Consider the following 24440-nt stretch of genomic DNA (forward strand, 5'->3'; position numbering starts at 1 on the left):
ACTTTGGTGGGAAGAATACTAGTTCCCAAAGTGTTATTATTTCTCAATAGGCAGAAATTGCTTTCTGAAAAATGAAGGAAATAATTTCAGCATTTTTGCTCAATTAAAAAAAGGGAAATGGGATATGCTTTCTCCAAAATGGCAATTTCGTATTTCAATTGAAGCTGTTCTCTGCATAGACTTTGAACAATTGGTTGCTTCCTGTTGGGGGAAACACTGGAACAATTGCAGCATGATTTTAGTGGGATAATGACAGAACTGTTGTTGGGCAAAAGGTACTTTTGGAAGAGGACTTGCTCCGGAAAGAGATCTAAACTGTATTTCTATGAGGTTTTAGGTTTTTTAGTAGGCATGACCTGTGAATCTTGCTATTGCATTCTATTTACAATTTCTGATGGCTTTTTTTCTTCGATAGGTTACTGTTTGTAATGGGATAGAATCATAGAACTGTAGAATCGCTCAGGTTGGAAAAGACTTAAAGATCATTGAGTCCAACCACGACCTAACCATACTATCCTAACCGACAGCCCTTCACTGAATCATGTCCCTGAACACCACATCCAAACAGTTTTTAAACACATCCAGAGACGGTAACTCAACCACCTCCCTGGGGAGCCTATTCCACTGCTTAACCAGCCTTTCTGTAAAGGATTGTAAGAATATTACACTTCGATACACAGCTGTAACGAATATATTCTACTCTGCTCATCTCTTCAACCCCATCCCAGGCAACTTTAGAACTTTTGCATGTACATTAATAGTAAGTGTAACCTGCCAAGGATGTAAACTGATGGTGAGTTTGTGTTCTGAATCTGTTATACTCTCCCATGTATGTATTTTTTTTTGCTTTTGCATTCACCCCCTTGAACAGTTACCAGCAGACAGATGTTGAAAACATACTTGTGGGATAAGTATCATCCTAGCTTCTAGGTACTAAATTGAAAGGAATAACTGTCATTCTTGCTGGCATAGGTCACAGGTACCGTGACCACAATCATGCATTTTAGAAAATTCCTGGGTGTGTTTTGCCTGCCTTTTCCAGCTCAATGAAAAATTGCATCTTTGTGACTGAGGTCCATTAGGATCTTGATTTTACTGATGATAATAGCATAATAATAAACCTTGCTCTTCACCGCAACAGCGCAGTGCAAAAGCGACAGCCTGAAGTTGCGCTTCTTAGAACAACTGCTCGACTTTCTGCGCAGAAAGTGAACCGTGTGGGCCTCTGTTACAGGGCCACTGCACCACCTAGTGGCTCTGCGGGTTAACTGAGCGTACGGCTCACAGTGCGTCTGGGCGCTGTCATTTGTTAGCTCGCATGGGCTGTCAACATTTTGCAGAAACAACTCGTCAGCTTGAATTCCTTCTAAGGATGCTCGTTTCCGGTGAAACAAAAACCTTCCTGAGCCGGAGCAGAAGAGAGCACCTTAAGAAAACAAACAATAAACAAAAATATGTGGGTCTTTATTGGCTATTTGTAAAGTGACTTGAACTCAGAATACTTTTGAAAAAAAACAACTGTTTCTTCCCCTTTTTTTGTCACCTCAAAGTGTTTGGCCTTTCTGAAAATTCAGTATAATCAGTGAATGTTAGGCTTTAAACAATTTTCCTATTGACATTGATGTATAAAAAGCCCCATGAAAAACAGTAAATATTTTTTTCCAAGTGAGACTAATGCATGCATTGCACAGACTCTTGTATGTAGAACCTCCCTAGTTTTGTTCAGGAGTTTTTGTACTTGACATCAAAAAGCTACTGCTTTTGAATTAAAAAGTGCACAACTTGCCAAAGCTCTGGATCAATCAAAGTGTTGTGCATATATCTAACTTTTCCTCATCTTCTTTGGATTTTTTTTTTTAAATAAAAATTACCTACTGGAAGATCTGTGGTGGTGCAGTGTGAACCTTAATTGCAGGGCAACAATATAAATGGGACATGGATGTGTTCAGTGCTTACTGTTCCCAGTAGCCTGATGAACAGTGCTATTGTCCTTGATCTCTTCAGTTCTGAAATAGCACTGGACTCTACTTCAGATTTCAGTCTGGAGGGTGTTTGTAGTGTCGGTAACACAAGAGGTGTGGAAATGAATGCAAGTTCTGCAACCTCAAAAGCTTTTGCTCCATCTACTAGCCGGGCAAAACTTTCTAAGTATGGGAAAGTTTCTTCCTGTTTCTTGTTTCACGTGCTGGTTTTAGTATGAAGCTTTCCTTTGATAGACAAGGAGGAAGTCTGTGTGCATGCTTCCTTTGCCAGTGTTTTGGTGGGAAGGCTACTGACTTGAAGTTCAGAGGCCTGGACTACTCTGCAGCTGGCTAGATTTGGGTTCAGATAATTTTGAAGAAAGTAAAACAGAATCCATAATGAAATATTTCTGAGCACAGTGTAAAGTAATGGCCATGGGCATTGCTGTCATACTGGCTTCAGACTGTTCCTGAAAGGAATAATGTCAAAAAACTGTACATCATCAGTAAACATTCTTTATTTGATAGTTTCAAAAGTTTTCATGCAACTTAAGAAGTAGAGATTGCTCTTTGAATGCCTGGAATGGTACTCATATGGTGTTTGCCAGTGCTTTTGCAGACAGAATTTACAAAGTATAACAAATGAATAGTGTAACTTTTCAATAAAATATGGTTAAGAAAAGCTTTTCAAGTCATCACTTCTTTTGCATGAAAAATCAATTTTGTTTCACAGAATCACAGAATGGCTTTGGTGGGAAGGAGAATCTATGGGTCCATCTGGTCCAAGCTCGTTGCTCAAGCAGGGCACCCAGAGTAGGCTGCCCAGGACCATGTCCTTCTAAAGATCTCCAGGGAGGAGACTGCAGCTTCTCTGGGCAGACTGTGCCAGTGCTCGCTTTCATGCATGGTGGAAGAAGTATTTCCAGATGTTTGGAGGGAACCTCTTGTGTTTTAGTTTGTGCCTATTGCCTCTTGTCTGTGCATTCAGCTCTACTGAGAACAGCATGATTTTGTCCTGTTTGGACCCTCTTTTCAGGTATTTATACACACTCATATAGAAAGTCTCCTGAGCATCCTCTTCTCCAGGCTGAACAGTCCCAGTCTATGGGCTTTTCACACTGATTCTTGCTTATCTCTTGAGAAAACCTTCAGGATGGAAATCTGTGAGGTAGACATAAAAAGCAGTAAAAGGAGAGTCTTGCAGGAGCAGGATGGTCCTCTTTTGGCTTGAAGTTGTGGAAATAAGTATGTAATGTTTCAGCACAGGATCTTCAAGACTGTTTTGCACAACGTGAGACCTTTTGCTTTATTAACCATGACATTAATATTCAAGTTAACATTTCTCTGTATGCTAATGAGCTGTAAGAAGAACATGCTAAACATGTATGATTATAGTACTCAACTATCCACCCAAATCTTATCAAATACCATCTCAGGGAGGGAAACAGTTAAAGTTTAGGATATAAGGGAAAATGTCATGATAAGGAAGCCCGGTCGAGAAGGGAAAGGAAGCAGGGAAGATTATGGAAAAGAGACTAAAGTAGAGAAGGGAGATGAGAGATAACAGTTGCTACCTTCTGTTGAGTCAGCAACTCCACCAATTTTCTGTCATCAACATATTTCCCAGTTTTCTGTCATCAGCATATTAACTGAGGATGCACCCTGCCTGATTCTCCAGATCATTAATTAAAGTGTTAAATGGGACTGGACCCAGTACTGACCCCTGGGTACTCTGCTTCTTACTGGCCTCTAGCTGCTGACCATTGTCCTCTGTGTCCAGCCGTTAACAATTTTCTGATCACTTTACTCATCCAGCTGGTATTTCAGCAACTTCTCTGTATCATAAGGGGATGGTTTTTGTACAGTGTTCAATGTATCAAATCTGAAGTAGTGATTAGAAAATTTATTCTTGCACTGGGCTTATGCAATCAGGTTTTGGTAGCAGGTGGACTGCTGGGATGGCAGAGCCCAGTAGCTGTCTCTTGTTAGATCAGAGTCAGCTTCAGCTTCTCTAAAATGGACCTGCTGCTGGACAGAGCTGAGCCATAAGTGATGCTGATTATACCTCAGAGATAACGTATTTGAGAGGGGCTAAAACACTGTACCAGACGCAGTGAGAAAAAGGAGTAAGTAAATGTAAGAGAAACAGCCCTGCAAACACCATGGTCAGTGCTAAAGGAGCTGCATGTACAGAACAGAAGCTCCCTGAAGCTTCCCTCCCAAGAAGGGCCCATGGAGAAGCAGACTGTCCTCCAGCAGCAGCCTGTGGGCACCATGCAGAGCAGATCTCCATGTGCAGCCATGGAGGAACCTATGATATGGCAGTGGACAAGGCCTGAAGGAGGCTGGAGCCCCTGCAGGAGAAGCCCTGCACTGAAGCTGCAGCCCATGGAGAGGAGCCCACATTGGGGCAGGAAGGCTGGAGGGACCCATGCTGGAGAAATCCACCCCTGAAGGGTGAGCCCTGTGGTATAAAGCCATGTTGGAGCAGTACTTGGAGAGCTGCAGTCTGTAGAAAGCCCACTCAGGGTCACTTTGGGAAGGATGGCATCCTGCGGGAGGGATTCTGCATGGAGCGGGGAGAGGGAGTGACCATGAAGAAGCAACAGCATCAAACACTGTGATCTGACTGCAGCCCCGATTGCCTGTTTTCCTGCATAGCCTGGGATGAGGTATGAGAGGGTGGGGCTGGGAAGGGAGAGTGTTTTTGTTTGCTTTTAGTTCTCACTGCTTTAATCTGTTAGTAATAAGGAATAAATTAATCTTCCTACACTGAGTGTGTTTTGTCCATGACAATAATTGGTGAGTGATCTCCTTATTCTTAATTTTGAGCCTTTTTTCATTATATTTTATCCCCCTGTTCCTTTGAGGAGGGAGAGTGAGATAGTGTCCATCATCAGCACAACAATGCTTCCTTTGTACCTTTTTAAACAATTCTTTTTGCATAACCCTTATATTAAGATTATAACACCTAAATACATTTTTGTGAAAATATTCCTCCTAAGAAATCTAATAATACACATGTTCTCTGCACTTCACTTGTTAAAAGAGAAGTTACTATACTCTGTTACAAAGTACGTTTTTGTAACACACACAGCAGGAGACTTTACATCCTGAAACTCAAAGGCAGAACGTGAGGAGAAATGAAGCAGATTAGGAATGAAATTGGTTGGATATTAGGAAAAATGTCTGATCCAAAACAGTGATAACTGATTGACACATGCTGCCAAGGGAGGTGATGGAATCACCATCACTGGAGGTGTTCCAGAAAAGGGTACAAATGTGGCACTGAGGGACATGGCTAGTGGGCACAGGTGGTAGGTGAATGGTTGGAATAGATGATCTTAGAGATCTTTTCCAGCTTTGGTGATTCCACAATTCCGCTAATAGACTTTAACTGGAAAGGAAAGAATTGTTGCACTGCTTCTTTCCACATGAAAGAATTTTTCTTTAAAGAATGTCACTTCAGTGCTGAACTGTAGGTATTCTTGCATATATAGTAAGTGACAGGGGTTGCTTTTTTTTTTTTTTCTTCAAAGCTCCTGCGTCCTGATGATAGCAGCCATCTTAATTTTACTCAAATGTGAAAGTAGAACTGAAGATCCTGAATACAGAGTATCTTTTAATATGGAGTTGTCCATTTTGTGTATTTTTTTTTTTTTCATGACTAGGGGGAAAAAAGAGTTTGTGCCTTGATAAAGAGCAGTTGAGAGTTACTCCAAGTGGTTATCGTTTCCAAACCATTTCCTATCATTTCCCTTACTTTAATATGAGACATTTACTGTTATAAAATGGCTGTTTTCATATAGTGGCTTGGGTTGGAGGGGACTTTAAACAAGCCCCCTGTCATGGGCCAGGCTGCCACTCACTGGCTCAGGCTGCCCAGGTCACAATCCAGCCTGGCCTCGAACATCTCCAGGGCAACGTAGCTTCTCTGAGCAACTTCTCTGTTAGCTTTATTATAAAAAATATATGGATAAATAGTGTTTCTTATTCTTCTAGATTCTGACCATAGATTCTCCTTACCATATGCAGATATTTGATGAGAATAACTAAGTTGGAGCCTTCTTACTTCAAAGTGGCTTGAGTGGCATCCTTACTGCATGGGGAAAAGCTTGGTGAAAATGCCATTTCGTTTCAGACTTTGTGGTAATTTGTTCACTGTGGTAATTACAAACATTTGGTAGGCTCTGCATACACTGTTTATGTTACATGATTCTTTTTGTAATCATCTTTTATAATCTACAGCCACTGAGGCCGGGTATGCTTCGAACATATCAAAACAGCTATGATACATCACCACTTGTCTGCTCTTATCACACACTGTTACCAGAATGTTGTGAAATTCTGAAGTTGCTCTGCAGAATTTTCTGGAAGCTCTCTTTCTCTTCTAACACCGCTATATTTTAGGACAGGTTGTCTTGGTTAGTTTTTAGTTTACTTGTCCCTGCAGGAGTCACTAATTCTTCGCTGTCTAAACAGACACAGAACCAAGGTGTTGTTTGCTGCTTGGAACTGAATGCTTTTTTTTCTTTTTTTTTTCCCTCCTCCCAAAAGGAACTTCAGTTTAAAATGTATATTGTTATAAATGTCAGGTAGATGTGAACTGTCATAGGCTTATGCTTGCATTTGTAATCTTGTGCTGACTGTGTTCTTAGGCTTTAGTTAGTCTCCTTTAGTCTTTGCAAACAGTCATGCAGGTAAAGTCAAAACAGAGTGCTGGTTATGTAATTAAATGCAGGGTATTGTGAATCTGCTTGGACAATGGTTTAAAAAAAATAATAATAATTAAGAATAGCTTTCCATCTCGCTTAGAAAAGTTAAATTGAAGAACTCTTGTCCTCCAGAAATTGTTTTTTCCCAAAATGAAATGCAAATGCAAGAGGCTGCAACTTTCTTTAACTCACTGGTCACTTGAAAGCTGCTGCTGTGACTGTGCAAGAAAAATTTCTTACACTTGTGGTGATATTTCTAGACTGCTACATTTTTATTTATTCCCATTACTCTTTTAAGTGTTGCTAGAGAAAATCTATCCTTTCTCCTTTTCCTTTAAAAGGAGAGAACAGACCAAAACCAAAGAAGAAAGGCTGTTGTTCAACTTATGGTGAAAGTTTTGCCATTTTTCTTTACCACATCTTTCCTGTCTGGAAATGGGGATGTTTGTTTCATGCTACTTTTTCAATTCAGAGTTTAGAGTGCTGTTTAGAGAGCTTTGTGAGGGCAGTGAGCAGAACAGGAGAGCAAGGACATGGATAGAGGCATCTCCACTACATCTTTACATTTGTTTCTTCTTATTGACACTTTTCTTTAAATAAATAGATGAAAATGTGGTTTTAGAAGTGATGAATGTGAATCTGTTCTGCAGAATGATTATTTTCCTTTAGAGACATTAATGAAGGTTCTCCACTGTTTTGACCAGGCTCCAGTGCCAAGTCCTCCATCTACGCAGGTGCTCTGGCAGCAGAGGCCCACCCAGAGGCTGCTGAACAGCACAAACCTGTGTGTGATCTAGTTCTGCTGGCTATCGCAAGGAATTGCCAAAGATTGGCAGGATACAGTTGAAACACAGGATGTAGAATTCAGTCTTCTGAGGGAAAAACCTTAAACTCTAATTTTCTCAATTGGAAAGTTGTTCACCTTCAGCAGTTAGAACTACCCATCTGGAGAAGAAATGCAACTTGTGGATGGGGTTTTTCACTTAGTGTCATGTAGTGCACTGAGTGTTGGTATGTGTTCCTGTCTGTTTCACATTTCAAACAGCCTGTGAGACTTGCATGAAGCCTCGGGGAAAACTCTGGTCAAGTTTTAAGTTCACACCCTTTGTATGGAGTAGATGGAACTGATAGCTTGAAATATTTTCCAGTAAAGTCATCTTTCAGGCTATATGATCAGCTTATTACGACAGTTTTACTTCCTCCTCTATCAGACATCTAATATCTGCCGCTCATGGTTATTAGCAAGTTGATTCTTTTTCTATTTTTCTTGCTAGAGTCATATCCCTGGGATATTTTTAAATCTAAGTTCTGGAAGTGTTTAAATGTAATTATACATGTGCAGGTGAAGGAATTACTCGCATGCTTACAATTACTTCTGCCTAAGGACTTCCTGGGTCCAGTAGTTAAATTGTTGAGACTTGATAGAGGCTGTTAAACACAGTTTAAAATGTGCAAAATAATGGAGTCAAGTGGTAATTCTTGTTATAAAGTGCTATGATCAGAATGTAACTTTCAAGTAAGCTTCATGCTTCCCTGTGCCTTTGTCTTTAAAGTTGCTAGTACCCTGTTTCTTTAAAGTTTCAGATATGTTCGTGATGGGAGGGAACCAAAATGTGCTTGTAAAAAGAGTAGCTTGCTATGTTTTGATCTGTTTCTGACATTTAAAATAACAACTATTCCTATTATTTTTAAAATCCAGGGAGTAGTCTTTTTTTTTTTCTTTCCCTGGGGCCTCTTACAGCGAAAGTTGCTAAAACTCTGAGTAGATTTCCCTGCTGTGGTTTTGATGCATTTCTGTGTGAAACGAACGGCAGGATTTGTTCTAGTATGTAGGCCACTATTGTATTAGAATTACATAACCGTGTGGAGTGGTAGAAACAGATGAAAAGACCAGGATGCACGGCGTCCCTGAACAGACCATATCCCGTGACAATGAAGACAGCGCAAGCTCTGCAGAGAATGTGGTCACATGCAGTCAAAAAGTTGAGGATTTTAAGGGGACACGTGAGTTGCTTTTTGTTGCATCTTGCTCTGGGTCTTTCCTCCCTCCCCTGTGTACCTTGTGTCTCCTTCCTCCCTCCAGCTCACTTTCACAGCCCGATGACTGTGGTGGCAGGTCTTCTGGTGGTGGTTTTCTGAAAGAAGCTGCCTGGGGCCATCTCTCAGTTGCAAGTAATTGCATAAATTGCAGATGACTGTCAGTGGGAGTTGCTGTTTACAGCTCGTAGATGATTGTAGTACTCTGAATTGTTGCCTGCCACGGATTCTGTCAAGTGGTCTGTATTGGGCATGTTGAAAGTGCCTATCATTTTGGTGTTCAGAATTAGGCAGATTTAAGCAAATCCTGACTGCAGTGTTCTCATTAGAAATTGACTGACTTTAGTCACTAATGAATTTAGACTAGCTAATGACAATTTGCACTTCCTGTAGCTATCCTGTAGCTATCTTGTTATCTGTGTAAAACCTTGCAAAACAGTTACTAGCAGTTACTGGAGGTGGAATCCTCACTGTTTTGCCTGCCTTTCTTTTCTCCAGTGTTTCTATGTGCGATCTTGCATTGAAATGGCAATCATACAAGGGATGTCCAGGCTGTTCAGATCCTTTCTTGTTTCCCTAGAGACATAGAGCGAAGAAATTGGCCAGGGCGATGGGGGATTTTTGTAACCCATCACTTGATGCAGACAGAGGACAGTCGTGTCATTAGGTGTGGAATACAGGAATTTTGTTATTCTGGTGGAGACTTTTAATCATTGTTTTGGAAGTCCTTGGCTGGTGATTTTTAGCATTTATAGTCTCTTCCTTCCTTTTAGTCTTCCCCAGTGAGCTGTCAGTATCAGTTAGTATCGTGGCAATGGCATGCAGCAGTATTTATTTTTTTATAATGTTAAAGGGATTATTGCTGAGAGATTTGAGGGAGTACAGATGTGTTTTTTGCTTTGCAGGCTTCCAAGGTGACCATTCAGTTCTCTGAACTGTGTTGCGGAGCCTGAATGGCTTTATCAGTATGGCAGAGCTGGTCCTGCTGTCGTGGTAATTATGTTGCACAAAATCAGCTTTGCAAGTACATAATGTACTTTCCTTTACTAATATGGTATACAGCATCTGGGAGTAGGTTTCCCAAGGACCAGTTTCTGAAAACATATTAATTACAAATTTAAAAGTGAATTATTTAAGTGTTTTCTGTTTAATGATTAACTAACAGTTTCCGGCTAAAAATTCCCTTGCCTTTTCCTCCCTCAGATTTACACAGGAGATGTGTGAAGACCACAACTGATATTTAGGGAACATTTTCTGGGCACAGATGAGATGATGCTGTTGGCTTGACATCCTATAGGATCATAAGTGTAGTATCTGTAGGCACTAGTTTCTTTTCCTTTCCTATTGTTCGTATTTATGGCCAGATATCACGAGACTTGTTTGTCAGAGCAAATACTTATCTGTGTTAGTTTTGTACACATTTGCAACATGATGCATCTCTTGTCTCGGGTGCAAGATTTTACTACACAATTCACTAAAGCCACTGTTTTGGTGAAGGAAATTCCTGTAAGCTCAGTTTTTTCCTACCCATAGATCCTCTCCCAGTATCTTTACTCTCCTTTACTTAGTCCCTTTGCTGCAGCATTGCACTTAACAAGCAGTCATTTCTCGGACCATCCTTTTCAGATAGGATATCAGAAGGCTCGATGTTAGAGTTGCTGGAAGAGCAGGGTCTGTGTGCTGCCCTCTGCCCATAAGGGCAGTCTGCCTGCCTTACTTTTGTCTGAACAGAGCCAGTCTCAGCAGTGTGTTGGGCTGGTAAGTAGCATTGGTAAGGAGTGCAGGCACTGTAAATTGAATTTAAATGATGTTCTTGCCACATATCTAAGATGTTTGGGCTTGTATGAAGTAAGAGAGAAAAGATTTTCCATCTTCCTGTCCACAAAATCTGATCTCGGCTGCTTGTCCTTTAAATGTTACCAATCATTTGATCCCCTTTCATTTCTAAAATTCTCTTCAGTGAAGCCGACTGTAATTTAAATGACTGAGGCCTTTCTTCAGCACAGACCGCAGAGTTTGAAGATACCATATAGAAAAGTAGGACAGTAATGGTATAACTTAGGGTCAGTAGTAGCTAAACTATCAATTTTCATGCATGCCAGACAAGCAAGTGCCAAACAGCACTTCTGTTTCTCATAGCAGCTCAGAAAAAGCATGTAGATAAGGAGATTTTTTTCTTTTTTTAGCCTACAGGAGATCTCTGTGTAAGGGAATTTGTGTTGTGAGATGGTTCTCTGTCAGCTTGCTAAAGGGTTAGGCATGTAAATTGCTAACATGAGAATATCAGAGAAAATAATTTCATCATATGCTTCAGCAGAGTAACGCTGGCAAAACGTGCATTTTAATAGGAAGTTAAAATGCCACTCATTCTAGACAAGTAGAAGTTTAGGAGTACTCACTTGTGTTAATTTCAATTTAAGTCATTCTCTGAACAGATGTGCTAAATGTGTTTTTAGTTAGACTCAGAGTCCTAGAAACTGAATACTGCCCATTTTGGAGGAGAAAAGTATTGGTGCACATTTAGTGTTGTGAACTTCCTGATAAGAATGCTGAGTTTCGAGAATATTCCTTCAGGATCTCTCAGCAGAACTTAAGCTTCATTCTACTTCATGGTATTCAAAACTTCCACTGGAAGAATACATCGTGGAGTTCTCTGCATTCGAGAAACAGCATCCATGGCTTGCCAAATTGCTACTGACTGTCCAAAAACATTTGCTCTGGAAAAATGAGGGATGCTTTACAGCACAGGCATATCCATCATGTGTCACATCTTGTCCATTTTTTGGGCTACTGTTGTTACCAGTAATCCCTTTAAAGACTTTCAAAGGACAATTAAGTCAAAACTGAGCTTCTAATATGGCTTCTGCTTCCTCAGGAAACTCATATCTAACCAAGAGAAATGTCTACTTTTAGCAGTAAAAACAAATTAAACTGTGACTTCAGTATGCATGCACATTCTCATGAAGAACCTGAATTTTTCTTTTGCAAATGAATGCTCTGTGTTTTGAATTGAAAAGTTTTTAGTATCAAATACTGTGGTTCATTTTTTTCTCCTCATTTCAAGGCCAGGCAGTGAAGGAGCTAGCTATATGATGCACCACTACTGAGTAGTTAGTTATTTTGTATTTTATTTTAAGTTGGAAAGATTTCGGGTTATATCATATAAGGTAAACAGACCCATTCAGAACCAGTTTGTATTGGAAATGTGGAGAAAAATAAAAATATGGAAAAATAGGCATCTGAGAAGTGTCATAGAAATAGATATACTAGTGCTATGTAGAGATACACTGTTTTTCTGTAAAATAAAATTTTAGCTGGGGAATCTAAATATTCAATTCTATAACTCAGTGGATTTAGCATTTTGCCAAATCCGTATGAACAAGAAGAAAGATCTGAAGGCTCATTGGTTTTTAAGATCTCAGTTTCAACTACTGATCTTGTGATATATTGGAATGGAGGGATATTCAGTTTGTGTTCTTTGAATCAGGGTTATACCATGGTAGTGTGATTTGAATTAGTTGCTTATGTTAAATGAAGCTTTTCTGAAAATTAGAATGAACTGTTGAATCAGTGAAATTTGAAGGAATTCTGTCAACTAGAACCCTTAGATATTTTTTTTCCATTTTAAAATAAACCATCACTAAATGAAATGCATGTGTTTCGTACTAATTATACCAAATGCTTATAATAAATATATTATGTTTACATCTGTGTTTTAATGGGGTATTTCACAGTCTAGGTAGTTGTATGCTTTTTGTTTTGCTAATTGGTTTCTGTGTGCAACAGGCCCCAGGCATGGAAGAGCTGATATGGGAACAGTACACTGTGACCTTACAAAAGGTGAGTGCCTGTTAATATTTTTGGTCTTTTGGATATACTAGTACTGCTGATACCTAAATATGTTTCACAATAAATGTTATTAGCATATCTGAGCCCAGAGTATGATTAACGTGTTGTATGAATTAGATATGTTTTCCATTTCAAAGCTTAATTGTTAGTTACTCATACTATGATGTGACTTTTTAATTTTAAAAATAAATTAAATTAACTGCTTAAGTGCTATATTTACATTTATTTAGCCTTTGTAAAAGCAATCTAATGTACTACACAACAGCCACATAGCAAAATTCATCACTGAATAACCTTAAAAACAAAGCAGATGGCTTTATCTTGCAGTTTTGATTGATGTTCAAGCTTTGTAAGTATCACTGAACACATTTCCACTGTTTTGTTTGTATATATATTTTCATGTCAACCAGTATGGAATTTAGTGGTTAAGTACTTCGTCTAAATTTCTAAAATGTGCTACAAGTTTTGCTTTAACTTTCAAGAAAAGCCACCACAGTACAGTACAAGATATGTTGCTTGACAGTGTTGGTAGTCTTCCCAGCTGTTTTGGTGGTCTATGTTCAATGAGCAGACTGTACTATGCTATTAATGTTTTTCATATGCCCTACGTTGAAATGAACTCAATGCCCTGAGGTAAAACAGTTGCCTCACCTACAGAACTGGTTTTATGGGTGAATTTCTGAGATGGATTGTTTTTCATGTTGCAGACATGGGCAGAGGAAACACTTTAGAAGATCTTAGTTCTTGAAATTCCCAGCTTTTCGGGTATTGAGTTCTTTGCATATGTGCATTAAATCTTCAATTCAGAGATAGCTCTTTATCACCTGAGCAGTATGAGCCACAGACTTGCTGTTTCAGGCACTACCACTGTGCTCTACAATTAGTTTTAATTCTGTATTGTTTTGGCTTGAAGCACCAATCTGCTTCCTGTAAAGCTAAGATGCAGTAAATGTGAAGCTTTATTATTTCCTTGAAGAAATAATCTCTTAATATTGACATTAATGGAGTGCAAGCTGGCATGTAATTAAATACACATGTAGAGTTGTAGAAGATGTACCGCTTTAATCTGGTGAATTATTTCATGTGTAAGTTAATCAAAATTTAAAAATGTTCCTGTGCCGTAACTTGTGTGTGTATATATAAATATACATATTTGTTTTAAGGAATAGAAGATCTTTATTGAATAGCTAATAGCATTCAACCTGTGTGTTAAATAAAATGTATGGTTTTGTGCGCATGTTCTTGTCTACATTTAAGTTATGCTAACACTTCTGGTTTAGTGTTACAGGCATGATTCCTTCACATCTCGTTAAGTACTTCCTTGACTTTTTTGAATGCCAGACTTGAGCATTTACAGATCTGACATTTCTATGAGAGCAGGTTCAACTTAAATTACTTATTTAAAGTACTTGATAGTGAGAGAGTATAAAATTCACAAGTACTTTGGATTGCTTTTTCTAATCAGGCATGATCTTGTTTAGCCTGGTTGAGGAGTAAGTAAGTAATGAAAGATTAGATAGCAGTTAATAAAGATGACATAATAGAAATGCTGATCTGATTTCCTAAGCATCACTAACTAAATAGAGCCATATATCCAACAGTAACTTTGGCATGAATACCTAGTGGGATGGTGTGGCAAAATGTAGGCTAAATTAGTGAATAATCCTCTTAATTTATAACCGTCATAGGGTTGAAGTTTAACAAATGTAAGTGCTGGGCTCTGCATGTGGATCAGGGCATCCCTGGGGTATATGTACAGACTGGGAGATTAGAGAGAAGCCTTGAGCAAAGCCTGCTGGAGTTCAAGAATCACTTGGAGAATGCTCTTAGAAATGTGACTTGAATTTTCGGTGATCCTGTGTGGAGCCAGGATTTGAACTCAATGTCCTTGTGAGTCCCTTCCAACTTAGAGTGTTCTGTGTAGACTGAGGGTTTGGAACATGGGAACATGTTACCTCGCTACATGGATTGATTTTATTTTTTATTTTTATTTGTTTGTTTGTTTGATTGATTCCTTTTAAAATCTGTTAGTATTGTGTGTTTCTGCAACTGTTCATGCAACTATTGTATTTGGAATAATATCTAATAGAGTGCTATCATTCATGTTACTCTTACTTCTATCAAAATGTCAGCTGGTAGCATTGAGTTTTGTTGTATTTGTTTTTATTTCCAAGGATTCAAAACGAGGATTTGGGATTGCAGTTTCTGGTGGCAGAGATAACCCACATTTTGAAAATGGTGAAACTTCAATAGTCATTTCAGATGTTCTCCCAGGTGGCCCAGCAGACGGATTACTTCAGTAAGCAATTTCTTATTTCTTTGTCTGACATATTTTTAGGAGCATGGCTGTAGAACACTTAAAACCTTCAAAGAGTTGTGGTTGATGTCTTGGTGATTTAGTGCTGCTGAGATTTGATAATTTCTTGAAGATGACTGCTTTAAATGGAAACAAAATCCAAAACAAAACAACAGTACCTGGAGTTGTTATTCTTCGCTGTTTTCTAAGAAAATAAATTTCAGTAGTGTTGAGAAGCCTTTATGGCCAGCTGTGTCTCCTTTAGGATTGGATGTCTTTTAAAGAAATAACAGAAGTACTTAGCATCTCAAAACATTCATCCTGTTCTTTTTCCAGGAAATGTACTTCCTGGTCAGTTATTAGTTTTCATGAGAATGGCCTAAGTCAGGTAGCCTAATGGAGAGTCTCAACCCTTAAGGTACTGGAAGTGATAAAAGGGGAGGGAAGAGAAACAGAATTGTTTGCTAAATATTATTTTGAAAGAAATAAAGGCGCTCCAGTGTCCTTTAGATTACATCTTCCTTGGTGAGACAACATTTATCGCAGAGAAGTATTTTTAAATCTATAGGCTGAGATAAACAGTTTCCAGTCCATAGCTGATTGGATTTGCATTCTAGAATATCTGATGAACTTCAGAAGAATGATGATGTTGCATAGTAATTCAAAAGAGAAGGTTCTGGCCATTTTTTCAAACAGAAATCTGGCAAGATAATGGAAAGGCTCTCATATAGGAGTGGATATTGAAGGACGAGATGAGTATTGCAGAACAGAAGGTGGCGTGCTCTTTCAATAAAAGGAATTGGAAAGGTATGAAAAGAGGCACAAAAGTCATTCAGGAGTTAGAGAAAATGCTCTACAAATAGAAGTATATCATATATAGTATAGAAGTATATAATCTTCTTATTTAAAAAGAAGATTGTAATGTGACTTGATTACAGTGAAGAGAAAATAATTGATACTAAGAATTTCATTTATCTAGCTGAAAAAATGATAGAGTAGTCAATACTTGTTTGAACTGATGCTTTGTAAGGTTAGTAACTGAGTAAACACCAGAAAAATCTAATATGTGGAGTTGGGAATTTTTTTTATCTCCTGCACTTTGTAGGTTTGAAATGACTTTTGAGAAGATATGTTTTTAATTTATCATGTGTTATGGATTTCTTTCCTGAGGGTGGCCCAGCGCTAATGGTCACTTTGACACACAGAAGAAGTTTGAAAAGTTGAATTTATAATCTCTTTTGACCTGAGCATTTCTATTTGTTTTGCTTTGTTTTGGGTTTTTGCCTTGTTTGTTTGTTTGTTTTGTTTTTCTGGGGGAGGTCAGTTTGGTTTGGTTTTCACTGGTCTTGTTCTTCCAGAATAGACCGGGCTTGAATGTCAGTCTTTCAGAAGATTGTGCAAGAGTAGTTTTTTCGTTTAGATTTGGATGAATACTATTGTGTGCATGAGTTAGAATCTATCTTGAAATTTGCATACTGCTGTGAAAAAGAAGCTACCACTAGGTGTGAAAGATGATGAGTTACAAAAAACTTAATAAATAAATGATGGAAAGTTTGATTGTTATCATGAATATTCTTAAAAAAAAAGAAATCAAAATCTGCCTTGAAGTTATGGTAGTTAACTGAAGCATGTCATAATAATAAACATACAAAATTATGTTATTCTACCCAAACTGATTATCAAACATACTGAAAGCTTCTTGTAGCAATCTCAGGTGTTACAGTGTCTGTCTAACAACTACTGTTTTTAAGAAAAAAATTCTTGTTAAAGTGAATGAAATCCTTTGATCCATCTTTCTCCTCATTCCTGCGGAGGGGTGGAAAAAAAAAAAAGAAAAAAAAAGTTTTCTTCTGATGTTTTTATGAAGACTTCTCTTAAATACTTTTCTCTCTTTCTCCCATCTTTTTCAGAGAAAATGACCGCGTGGTGATAGTTAATGGGACCCCAATGGAAAATGTTCCACATTCTTTTGCAGTACAACAGCTTAGAAAAAGTGGAAAAGTAGCCACCATTGTAAGTGTGTTATAAATATATTCACTCGCCAATGGTATATGGCTGTGTGATTGGTTAATCAAGATTTTGGTTTTCTTCTATGAAATGGACTACAAATGTCTAAAGCAAAACAAGCCTTTGCCCATTAGAATGTACAAGTAAATAAACAATGTTTTTGTTTTAGTTTATACAGGTGAAGCAAATGGAAGTTAACTTTGTGACACTGTTATTTATCTTACTGAAAAACTGGGAATAAAATTTGTCTTCAGTCTTTAGTTTTACTAATGAGTGACAATTGGACAAAATAAAATAATATGAAGAAAATTATGTCCAGCATGCACAGAACTTGCTTTTCAGGCTGGCTTTCTTTAGGAGATGCACCTACAGTTGTTTTGAAGGGGCTGTCACATTTTCAGTAGCATACTTATAGCAGAGCTGAAAAAATACAGTTACTGATGTGTTTTTTGTGGTTCTTTTGTGTGTGTGTGTTTATTTTAATTCTTCTGATTTTTATACTCCCAGTTAGTAAATATTTCTTCTGCACATCTGAATAATCTCACATGCTTGTTGTTCTATAAACCTCAGTTGTTGTAAGTACAGCACTGCAGTATTTCAGAGTTTTGAGGTTCTTTATTTTTCCCCAGCTCTCATCAAAGTGTAAAGAACTTTTCATTTGCCAAATGTCAATTTCTGACTGTTGGAGTTGCTTTCTTTGTTTCATATTGCACTGAATAGGTTGTGAAAAGACCACGGAAAGTGCAGGCTACTGCTTTGAGGAGAAGCCCCTCCCTTGACTATGAGGACAGAGCTTTAGATGTAATGGATGACCATGCAGAATTTGATGGCAAAAGTGCTCGAAGTGGCTACAGTGAAAGAAGCTGGCGTAGTGGCAATGGAGGGCGCAGTCAAAGCTGGGGAAACAGCCTGGATCAGAGCTATAGAGATGATCAAGACAGAGAGCACAACCGAAGCAGAGATCGTAGTAGTGAATGTAGCTACAGCCGTGATCGAAGTCGTGGTAGGAGCATCGACAGGAGCTTGGATCAAGACTATGGCAGAGATCGGAGCAGGGGAAGAAGTGTTGACAGGGATGGTGGCTATGGACAGGACTACAGAGGAGACTACAGTCCAGTCAGTTACAGACATGGATCTCAACCTGATCCTAGATATGTGAGGGAGGTGAGGAGCCTAAGTCGAGACAGGCTTCATTCTCGTAGTCCTTCACCTGAAACACACCATCAGCATGAGTACCTAGGACCACAGGATCAGAATGGACCCATCAGTGTTCTCTTAACAAAAGGCAAACATAATGAAGGTAGGTGTGGGAGGGGAGGGGTTGATTTTAATGTAACATGTTTTTCTGGAATCTGCGATACCTAAATATCCTCTGCTTTAGAATTTAAATAGAGCTTTTTCACTGGTTGTTCTTTTGTTCTCTGAGTTTGTTCTCAGATGTTCTTGGTGGTTGGTTTTTTTTTCTTTTTTCCCCTCAGCACTTTGGACTTTGCCTTTGTACAAATAACTGTTCACCCATGTCATTTGAGTCTTTTTGAGCCTCTGTGCCCTTTGGTTTTCTATTTTCTCCTCCCTATTCTTCTAAATGTGGTTTGAAGCATGGATATGGTCATGACTGAGATTACACTTGTCATACCTATAAAATGAGTAGTTACAATGAGTGAAGAGTAGACTCTGATGTTAATGGTACATTTAATTTTATTATGCTGAAGGAAATAAGTGGTTCCAAGAATTGTTTGGTTCTAAATACTTCAGAATGTAATAATGGATACTGAAACAGCAACAACTGAAATAGCCTTCTTTTCTCATCAAGTGTTGGAATGTGTATATGAAGGCCAGAAGTGTGATCTTTTAATGTGCAGTGAAGTAAAGACTCTTGTGCTGTAAAGCATATCTGAGATTAGATTATGCAAAATTTCTGTTTTTTTGTTTGTTTGTTTGTTGGAGGTTTTGTTGTGTTTTAACTTTAAAATGTGCCTGTTGCGAGAATTTTCTGCCTATATAAGCTTTGTGTGCGGAAACTACTCTTGTTTTGACCCTGGTGAGGATCATTTTCTGTCCTTCTTGTTCTTCCCATGCATGTAATGTTTCTACTTCTAAAGATAATGTAAATAGTTATCCAAATAAGGATATCAGATGACTTTATGAAGTTTTGTATATAGCCAGTATTTCCTTAATACTTCCTGCCATTCATATATGTATATATATACTCTGCAGTTTCTCTCAAGTGTGGTTTCTGTTTTTTTTATGCTCAAAGACATGCTTTTTGTAAAATCAGTATTAACTTTTGTGGGTTTTTCTCTTCTTTGCCCAAAATGAAGGAGACAACTTACTGGGTTGTTATAGATAGGAAAGGGCCCCCATAAAGCAAACAGTAGAAGAATTAGCTCTTCTCTTTGTCTTGTTGACACTTTCCTATGCCTTTCTATACCATACGAACTATGATGCAGAGAAAATGTAGTCCAATGTGTTTGTGAGCATGTCAAGAACAAAGGCATCATTTCACTTTTGAAGGTGCAGGCTAATTATTTGTCTGTGATTGTTTTCAGACCTGTTTGTACAGGTGGGACAGCACTGAAATAAAAAAGAGTCTGAGGTTAAGTTTGTATACTGAGTTCCCATGTCTTATTTTTCTTATAGTAATGCTGCTTATACACAATGGTGGTTAAAAAAAAAAAAAAGTATTCTTGCTTATTATTTAAGCTACAGTGGGTTATTTCTCTCATTCTAGAATATGGTCTCCGACTTGGAAGTCAGATCTTCATAAAAGAAATGACCAGTACTGGCCTAGCAACCAAAGATGGCAACCTTCATGAAGGGGATATCATTCTTAAGGTGTGTTGTGGTTAAACTACTAGCAGTATAGCAAGTACTTGTTAAAGATGATTGATCTGGGGAATGTCATATTATAGTGAAATTCAGTATTAAACTTCAGTGCAATATGGATTTTTATTATTTACTTGATACCTTTATATATCCAGATCAATGGTACGGTGACAGAGAACATGTCTTTAGCTGATGCCCGGAAGTTGATTGAGAAGTCTCGGGGAAAGCTCCAGCTGGTTGTCCTCAGAGACAGAAAGCAGACCCTGCTCAACATTCCTTCATTGAATGACAGTGACTCAGAAATGGATGGTGAGGTTTAATTTGGATGAAAAATTCTTCTTTCTGCACAGAGATAAATTGGATCTTATAGTGTTGTGCTGTGATACAGTGGCACTAGGTTTTAAAACACAAAACAAGCAAAAAACACTAGCCAAATAAGCATCAAGCCAACTTCCTTTTAGGTGAAAGTTCTGTAGCAATCATGCAATTACATATTGGGCAGAGGCAGAGACAGAAAAAGTAGTGACGTTCAGGCAAAATAATGATCAGTGTTACTTCCTGTACCAAACAAGTTGGTTACTTTAATAAAAGGTTTTAATATTAAAATCATATGGAGTGAACTGATCTGTCCTGCTAAGGACATTAACATTCATTACAGAATTCATTAAAAAAGTGTTCAGGACAAGGATATGAAGTCTCTAGGAGAAATGGTTTCAATTTCCAGTATCCTCACAAGTGATCTCTGACAGTGCATGAGCTATATCTCACAGTATGATCTCACTTTGGAAAGGCCTCGGGATGTCTGGGGGAGTAGCATGTTACATTACTTGGTGCAAGATATTTGTTTCTCAGATATCAGCATAGTCTGTACAGTGCTTCATAGGTTTTACTGTCATGACTGAAGTGTGGCCAAATCTGAAGGCTAATCTGTTTAGTCACTGAGAAGCAGTAATGAGGATGGTTAATGTAGTCTTCTGTTTCTGTTTCTCAGCAGAACTCAAATTAATGCTAGCTAATCTAGGAGTGGTATGGCGATAATAGTTCTGTGCTGCATGTTGCCCAAAAGTTGTGTGAAAACTTCTTGAAGTATTTTTGTGTGGAGAGGGGGGAAGCACTAAAAAGCACACAGCACCTATACCCTAGTCAAATCCAAACACCATACTTGGAAAGGAAATAGACTTGAAGATTCTACATATATGTGAAAGCTTTTGTAAACAATTGTGGTAATTATATGAACAGACAATATAAGCATTTTTGGTTTGTTGCTGTGCTTATAGATATTTCTCTTTTCATTTATATGTTTTTGTTTGTTTCTATAGATATTTCTGAAATAGAGTCAAACAGATCGTTCTCCCCTCAAGATGACAGATTACATCATTCTGATCTGGATTCACATTCATCCAATGAAAAGCTGAAAGAGAAAACAAAGTAAGAAGTGTTGTTTTCTATTATTTTGCTTATCAAAGGAATGCTTAAAATACATGCGCTGTTAACTGTTTCTACTGCATTCTTTCATTGTTTTGTGCTCAATTTAGTGCAAAAGATGATCCATCCAACAGGATGTCCAGGATGGGAGCAATGCCTACGCCATTTAAATCAACTGGTGATATTACGACAACTGCTGTCACTGTTGTAGATGCAAACAAAGAACCAAAGTACCAAGAGGATGTAGCAGGTCAGAGCTTCCCGTTACACTTTTTGCCCCATTTTTTTTTCCTCCTCCTGACTACAGAAAGTCTGTTTCCCCCAGTCACATCCACAAGTCTAGCATAGTCTTCCTGTTAATCCCATCCTTATATGCAGAAGAGTCTTTGCTTTGTGATACAGAGAAAGAGGAAACATCTGAGATTACCTGAAGGTAGTTGTCCATTGGAATTACTACTGCAAAAAGCATTTACTTATCTAGATGCAACCTAGTAGCCTCGTAGCCTAAGTAGACAGAAAAAGCTATTTGTGATGTCTGATTTGTCTTGCCTGAAAAAAAGAGTTCTGTATCTTTCTGATATTTTTTCCCCCAAGAATTAAGTGAAAACAAACAACTAAAAATGAAGTAGATCAGTTCTAGACAAAAAATGATAGACATTTAAATTTGTATTAATCTTTGGCATGGGGCAGTTGGGCTGCTATCTGATCACTAAAAATTGCTGCCAGTTGAACTTTTTTTTTATAGTTTAGTAACTTCCACTAACTTTTTTTTTTTACATACAGTGCCTCAACCAAAAGCAGCTACAAGAACAATTCTTAAACCCAGCCCTGAAGATGAAGCGATATATGGGTAAGGAGGCATATTCCTTGTTCTTTTGCTCTCAGTGCTTTCGTAACTTGCACATAACTATTGGTACCATGCGTTCTGAATTTCTGTGCATTTGGAGTGATACTCCTTTTAAAGTTTAATGCCAAAATCACATGCCTTCTAACTGTATATACGTGTGAAAAAGATGAGTTTTACAAGTATTTGTATAGAAGATATAGACTTATTTTATGCCTGGAAGACGTAACAGCACCCTGTGCTTCTGTGCATTCATAGGAATTTAGACAGTGATATGTTTTTATTCCCTATTTTGCACTTGTGGGATAGCTTTTGGAGTTGGTATCCCTTTTGAGGTTTGCAAGGCCAAAAAAAGACATAGACACAGTAGAGTATATCTGGCTCCAGCACATCAACAGAGTCAGTGTATGGCACACAAGAAGAGACTAAGAGAATGGAGGTTGAAGAAGAGAGAACAGAAGGCAGCGTTCCAGCTACCTAATGACTACATGCAGAGAAAACAGAGGCCGTATAGGGCAAAGTGGTAGGATGAAGAGCAACAGACGCAAGCTGGAACATAGGAAAGTCTGGCTTGGTATAAAGAGATAAACTTTTTTGTGTTGTTGGTTAACCGCTTGAACATCTTTCCCTTGTGTCTTGTAATATCGCCACCACTAATGACACTCAGAAGCATAATTGTTCAACACAACTGCTTTGAGCACAGGTCCATTCTAGCCTGTGCAAAGCTAAGGAATGTATATAGTGTATTTTAAACTTCTTCATTATTTTATACTTACAAAAGACAACACTCCCCTTTCTCTTATACTAAGATACTAAAAGAACATTCTCTATTTGGGAACAAGTCTGTTGGAAGCAAAGGCCAGCCATACAAGCTGAAAAATTTTATACAAAAGTTTGCATCTTTTCTTCAAACTCAAGCCTGCACAGTCCATATGTGCTCTGAATGAAAGAAAAAATACTGCTTGCAAAATTTGTGGATGTGGGGGGTTGGCAGTTTTATGTTGTTTTCTTTTTTAATCTGGTACTATTGTTGCCTTAAGAATTAAGATACAGTATTGATATGTAAACAGTAAACAGTAAACAGTATTGGTATGAAATCAGCATGCATGTTCTCTTTGGCTGCTCCCAAATACAAAAATTAAATGAAGAGGAGCACTAAGCTTGTAAAGGAAAGCTAAAGATTGTGCGTCTTGACGTTTTTTTTCTCAGATGGATTCTCTTCTCAGATCTTCCCTGGAGTTGGACCTTGTTGTCACTGATGTACAAATTAATCAAGTGATTATTTTGGTGAAGGGGAATTTATAATACAGGCTTAGGGTATTAGTGAGAAAGGCTGACAGATAAATACTGTCCTCTGTGTTGGAAGGTCATTCAGGCATACAGCTTTTCTGACAGGAAAAAAGCTGAACCTAATCCTGTAGCCTCTTCCCTTCTGAAATATAAAAGGTATGACAGATAACAGTAAAATATATTTTGAAGTATTTGTCAGTAAAAGTAAACAGAAGTTCCATGTGATCTAATAAATGTTAAGCTGCAAAGAAATTGTCATTTGTTTGACAGTTCTTGGGTTCTTGGAAGAAAAAACTATGAGTGGGATTACTCATTACTCAGGCTGTTTTCAAACAAAAAAATTAAAAAAAAAAGCTGATTATGTGACAGAAGGTCAAGTAGGTGGTGAGTATTCAGGACATCAGAAACCAAGAATTTGTTTACTCTCTGTCATGTATGGATATATCACTTCGTGTCTCTTTCTAACTCAGTTTCTACTGTAAAAAAATGTTAATTTTCTGCTTTCTTTCTTTGAAGCATTACATGGGTAAGTTCAGCCTATCTAGCGACAGAAAGGATATAAAAGTATTACAAACATGTTTTTTAAGTTGCAGTTTTTTGCTCTTGACAGTTATTGTCTATGCCTAATGTTCGGCTGTTCTTTTTCTGCCTGTAAATCTTGTAGTCCTAATACGAAAATGGTGAGATTCAAGAAAGGGGACAGTGTGGGTCTACGGCTTGCTGGTGGAAATGATGTAGGGATATTTATTGCTGGAATTCAAGAAGGCACCTCAGCTGACCAAGAAGGACTTCAGGAAGGAGATCAGATTCTCAAGGTATGAGTCTGTGTCCCTGAAATTCAAGCTTTTATAATTTTTTATTTGCTTCTTAGTGGAAACATAGAATAAGTCATATTCTCAGAAAGTCAAATTTTTGCTTGACGTGTAACTGTGTGATGGAGGGACCTTACTGTAATGAGCTTATGAAGGAGAACTCAAATTATGTATCAAGTTGTATAAAATTATGTGAAAAGAGTAGATAGGGAAAAGATTAAGTTTAAAAAATGCCTCAAGATGGAAGAGAATAAATTTTCTATACACTATTTTGGATAAAGTATATTTTTCTTTTTTTCATTTTTCTTCAGCTTATTTGGATGCCAGCAACTGACTTTCCAGGGTTCTGAATTATATCTACTATGATATTTTTTTCTT

At 38.0% G+C, this 24440-nt stretch overlaps 1 protein-coding gene across 1 annotated transcript in view; it reads left to right on the plus strand.

Moving 5' to 3' along the window:
• Positions 1-24440, plus strand: part of TJP2 (tight junction protein 2) — a 52268-nt gene that overhangs the window by 16352 nt on the left and 11476 nt on the right. Inside the window, exons 2-11 of the mRNA XM_010725719.3 lie at positions 12500-12553; positions 14737-14861; positions 16769-16871; positions 17586-18165; positions 19597-19700; positions 19847-20000; positions 21011-21119; positions 21227-21366; positions 21900-21966; positions 23915-24065. Coding sequence (XP_010724021.1) covers positions 12509-12553; positions 14737-14861; positions 16769-16871; positions 17586-18165; positions 19597-19700; positions 19847-20000; positions 21011-21119; positions 21227-21366; positions 21900-21966; positions 23915-24065 — 1578 coding nt within the window. The 5' untranslated portion in view covers positions 12500-12508. The remainder of the gene's footprint in view (positions 1-12499; positions 12554-14736; positions 14862-16768; positions 16872-17585; positions 18166-19596; positions 19701-19846; positions 20001-21010; positions 21120-21226; positions 21367-21899; positions 21967-23914; positions 24066-24440) is intronic.

Source organism: Meleagris gallopavo, chromosome Z (genome assembly GCF_000146605.3).
Source record: "Meleagris gallopavo isolate NT-WF06-2002-E0010 breed Aviagen turkey brand Nicholas breeding stock chromosome Z, Turkey_5.1, whole genome shotgun sequence".
NCBI classification, from domain to species: Eukaryota; Metazoa; Chordata; class Aves; order Galliformes; family Phasianidae; genus Meleagris; species Meleagris gallopavo.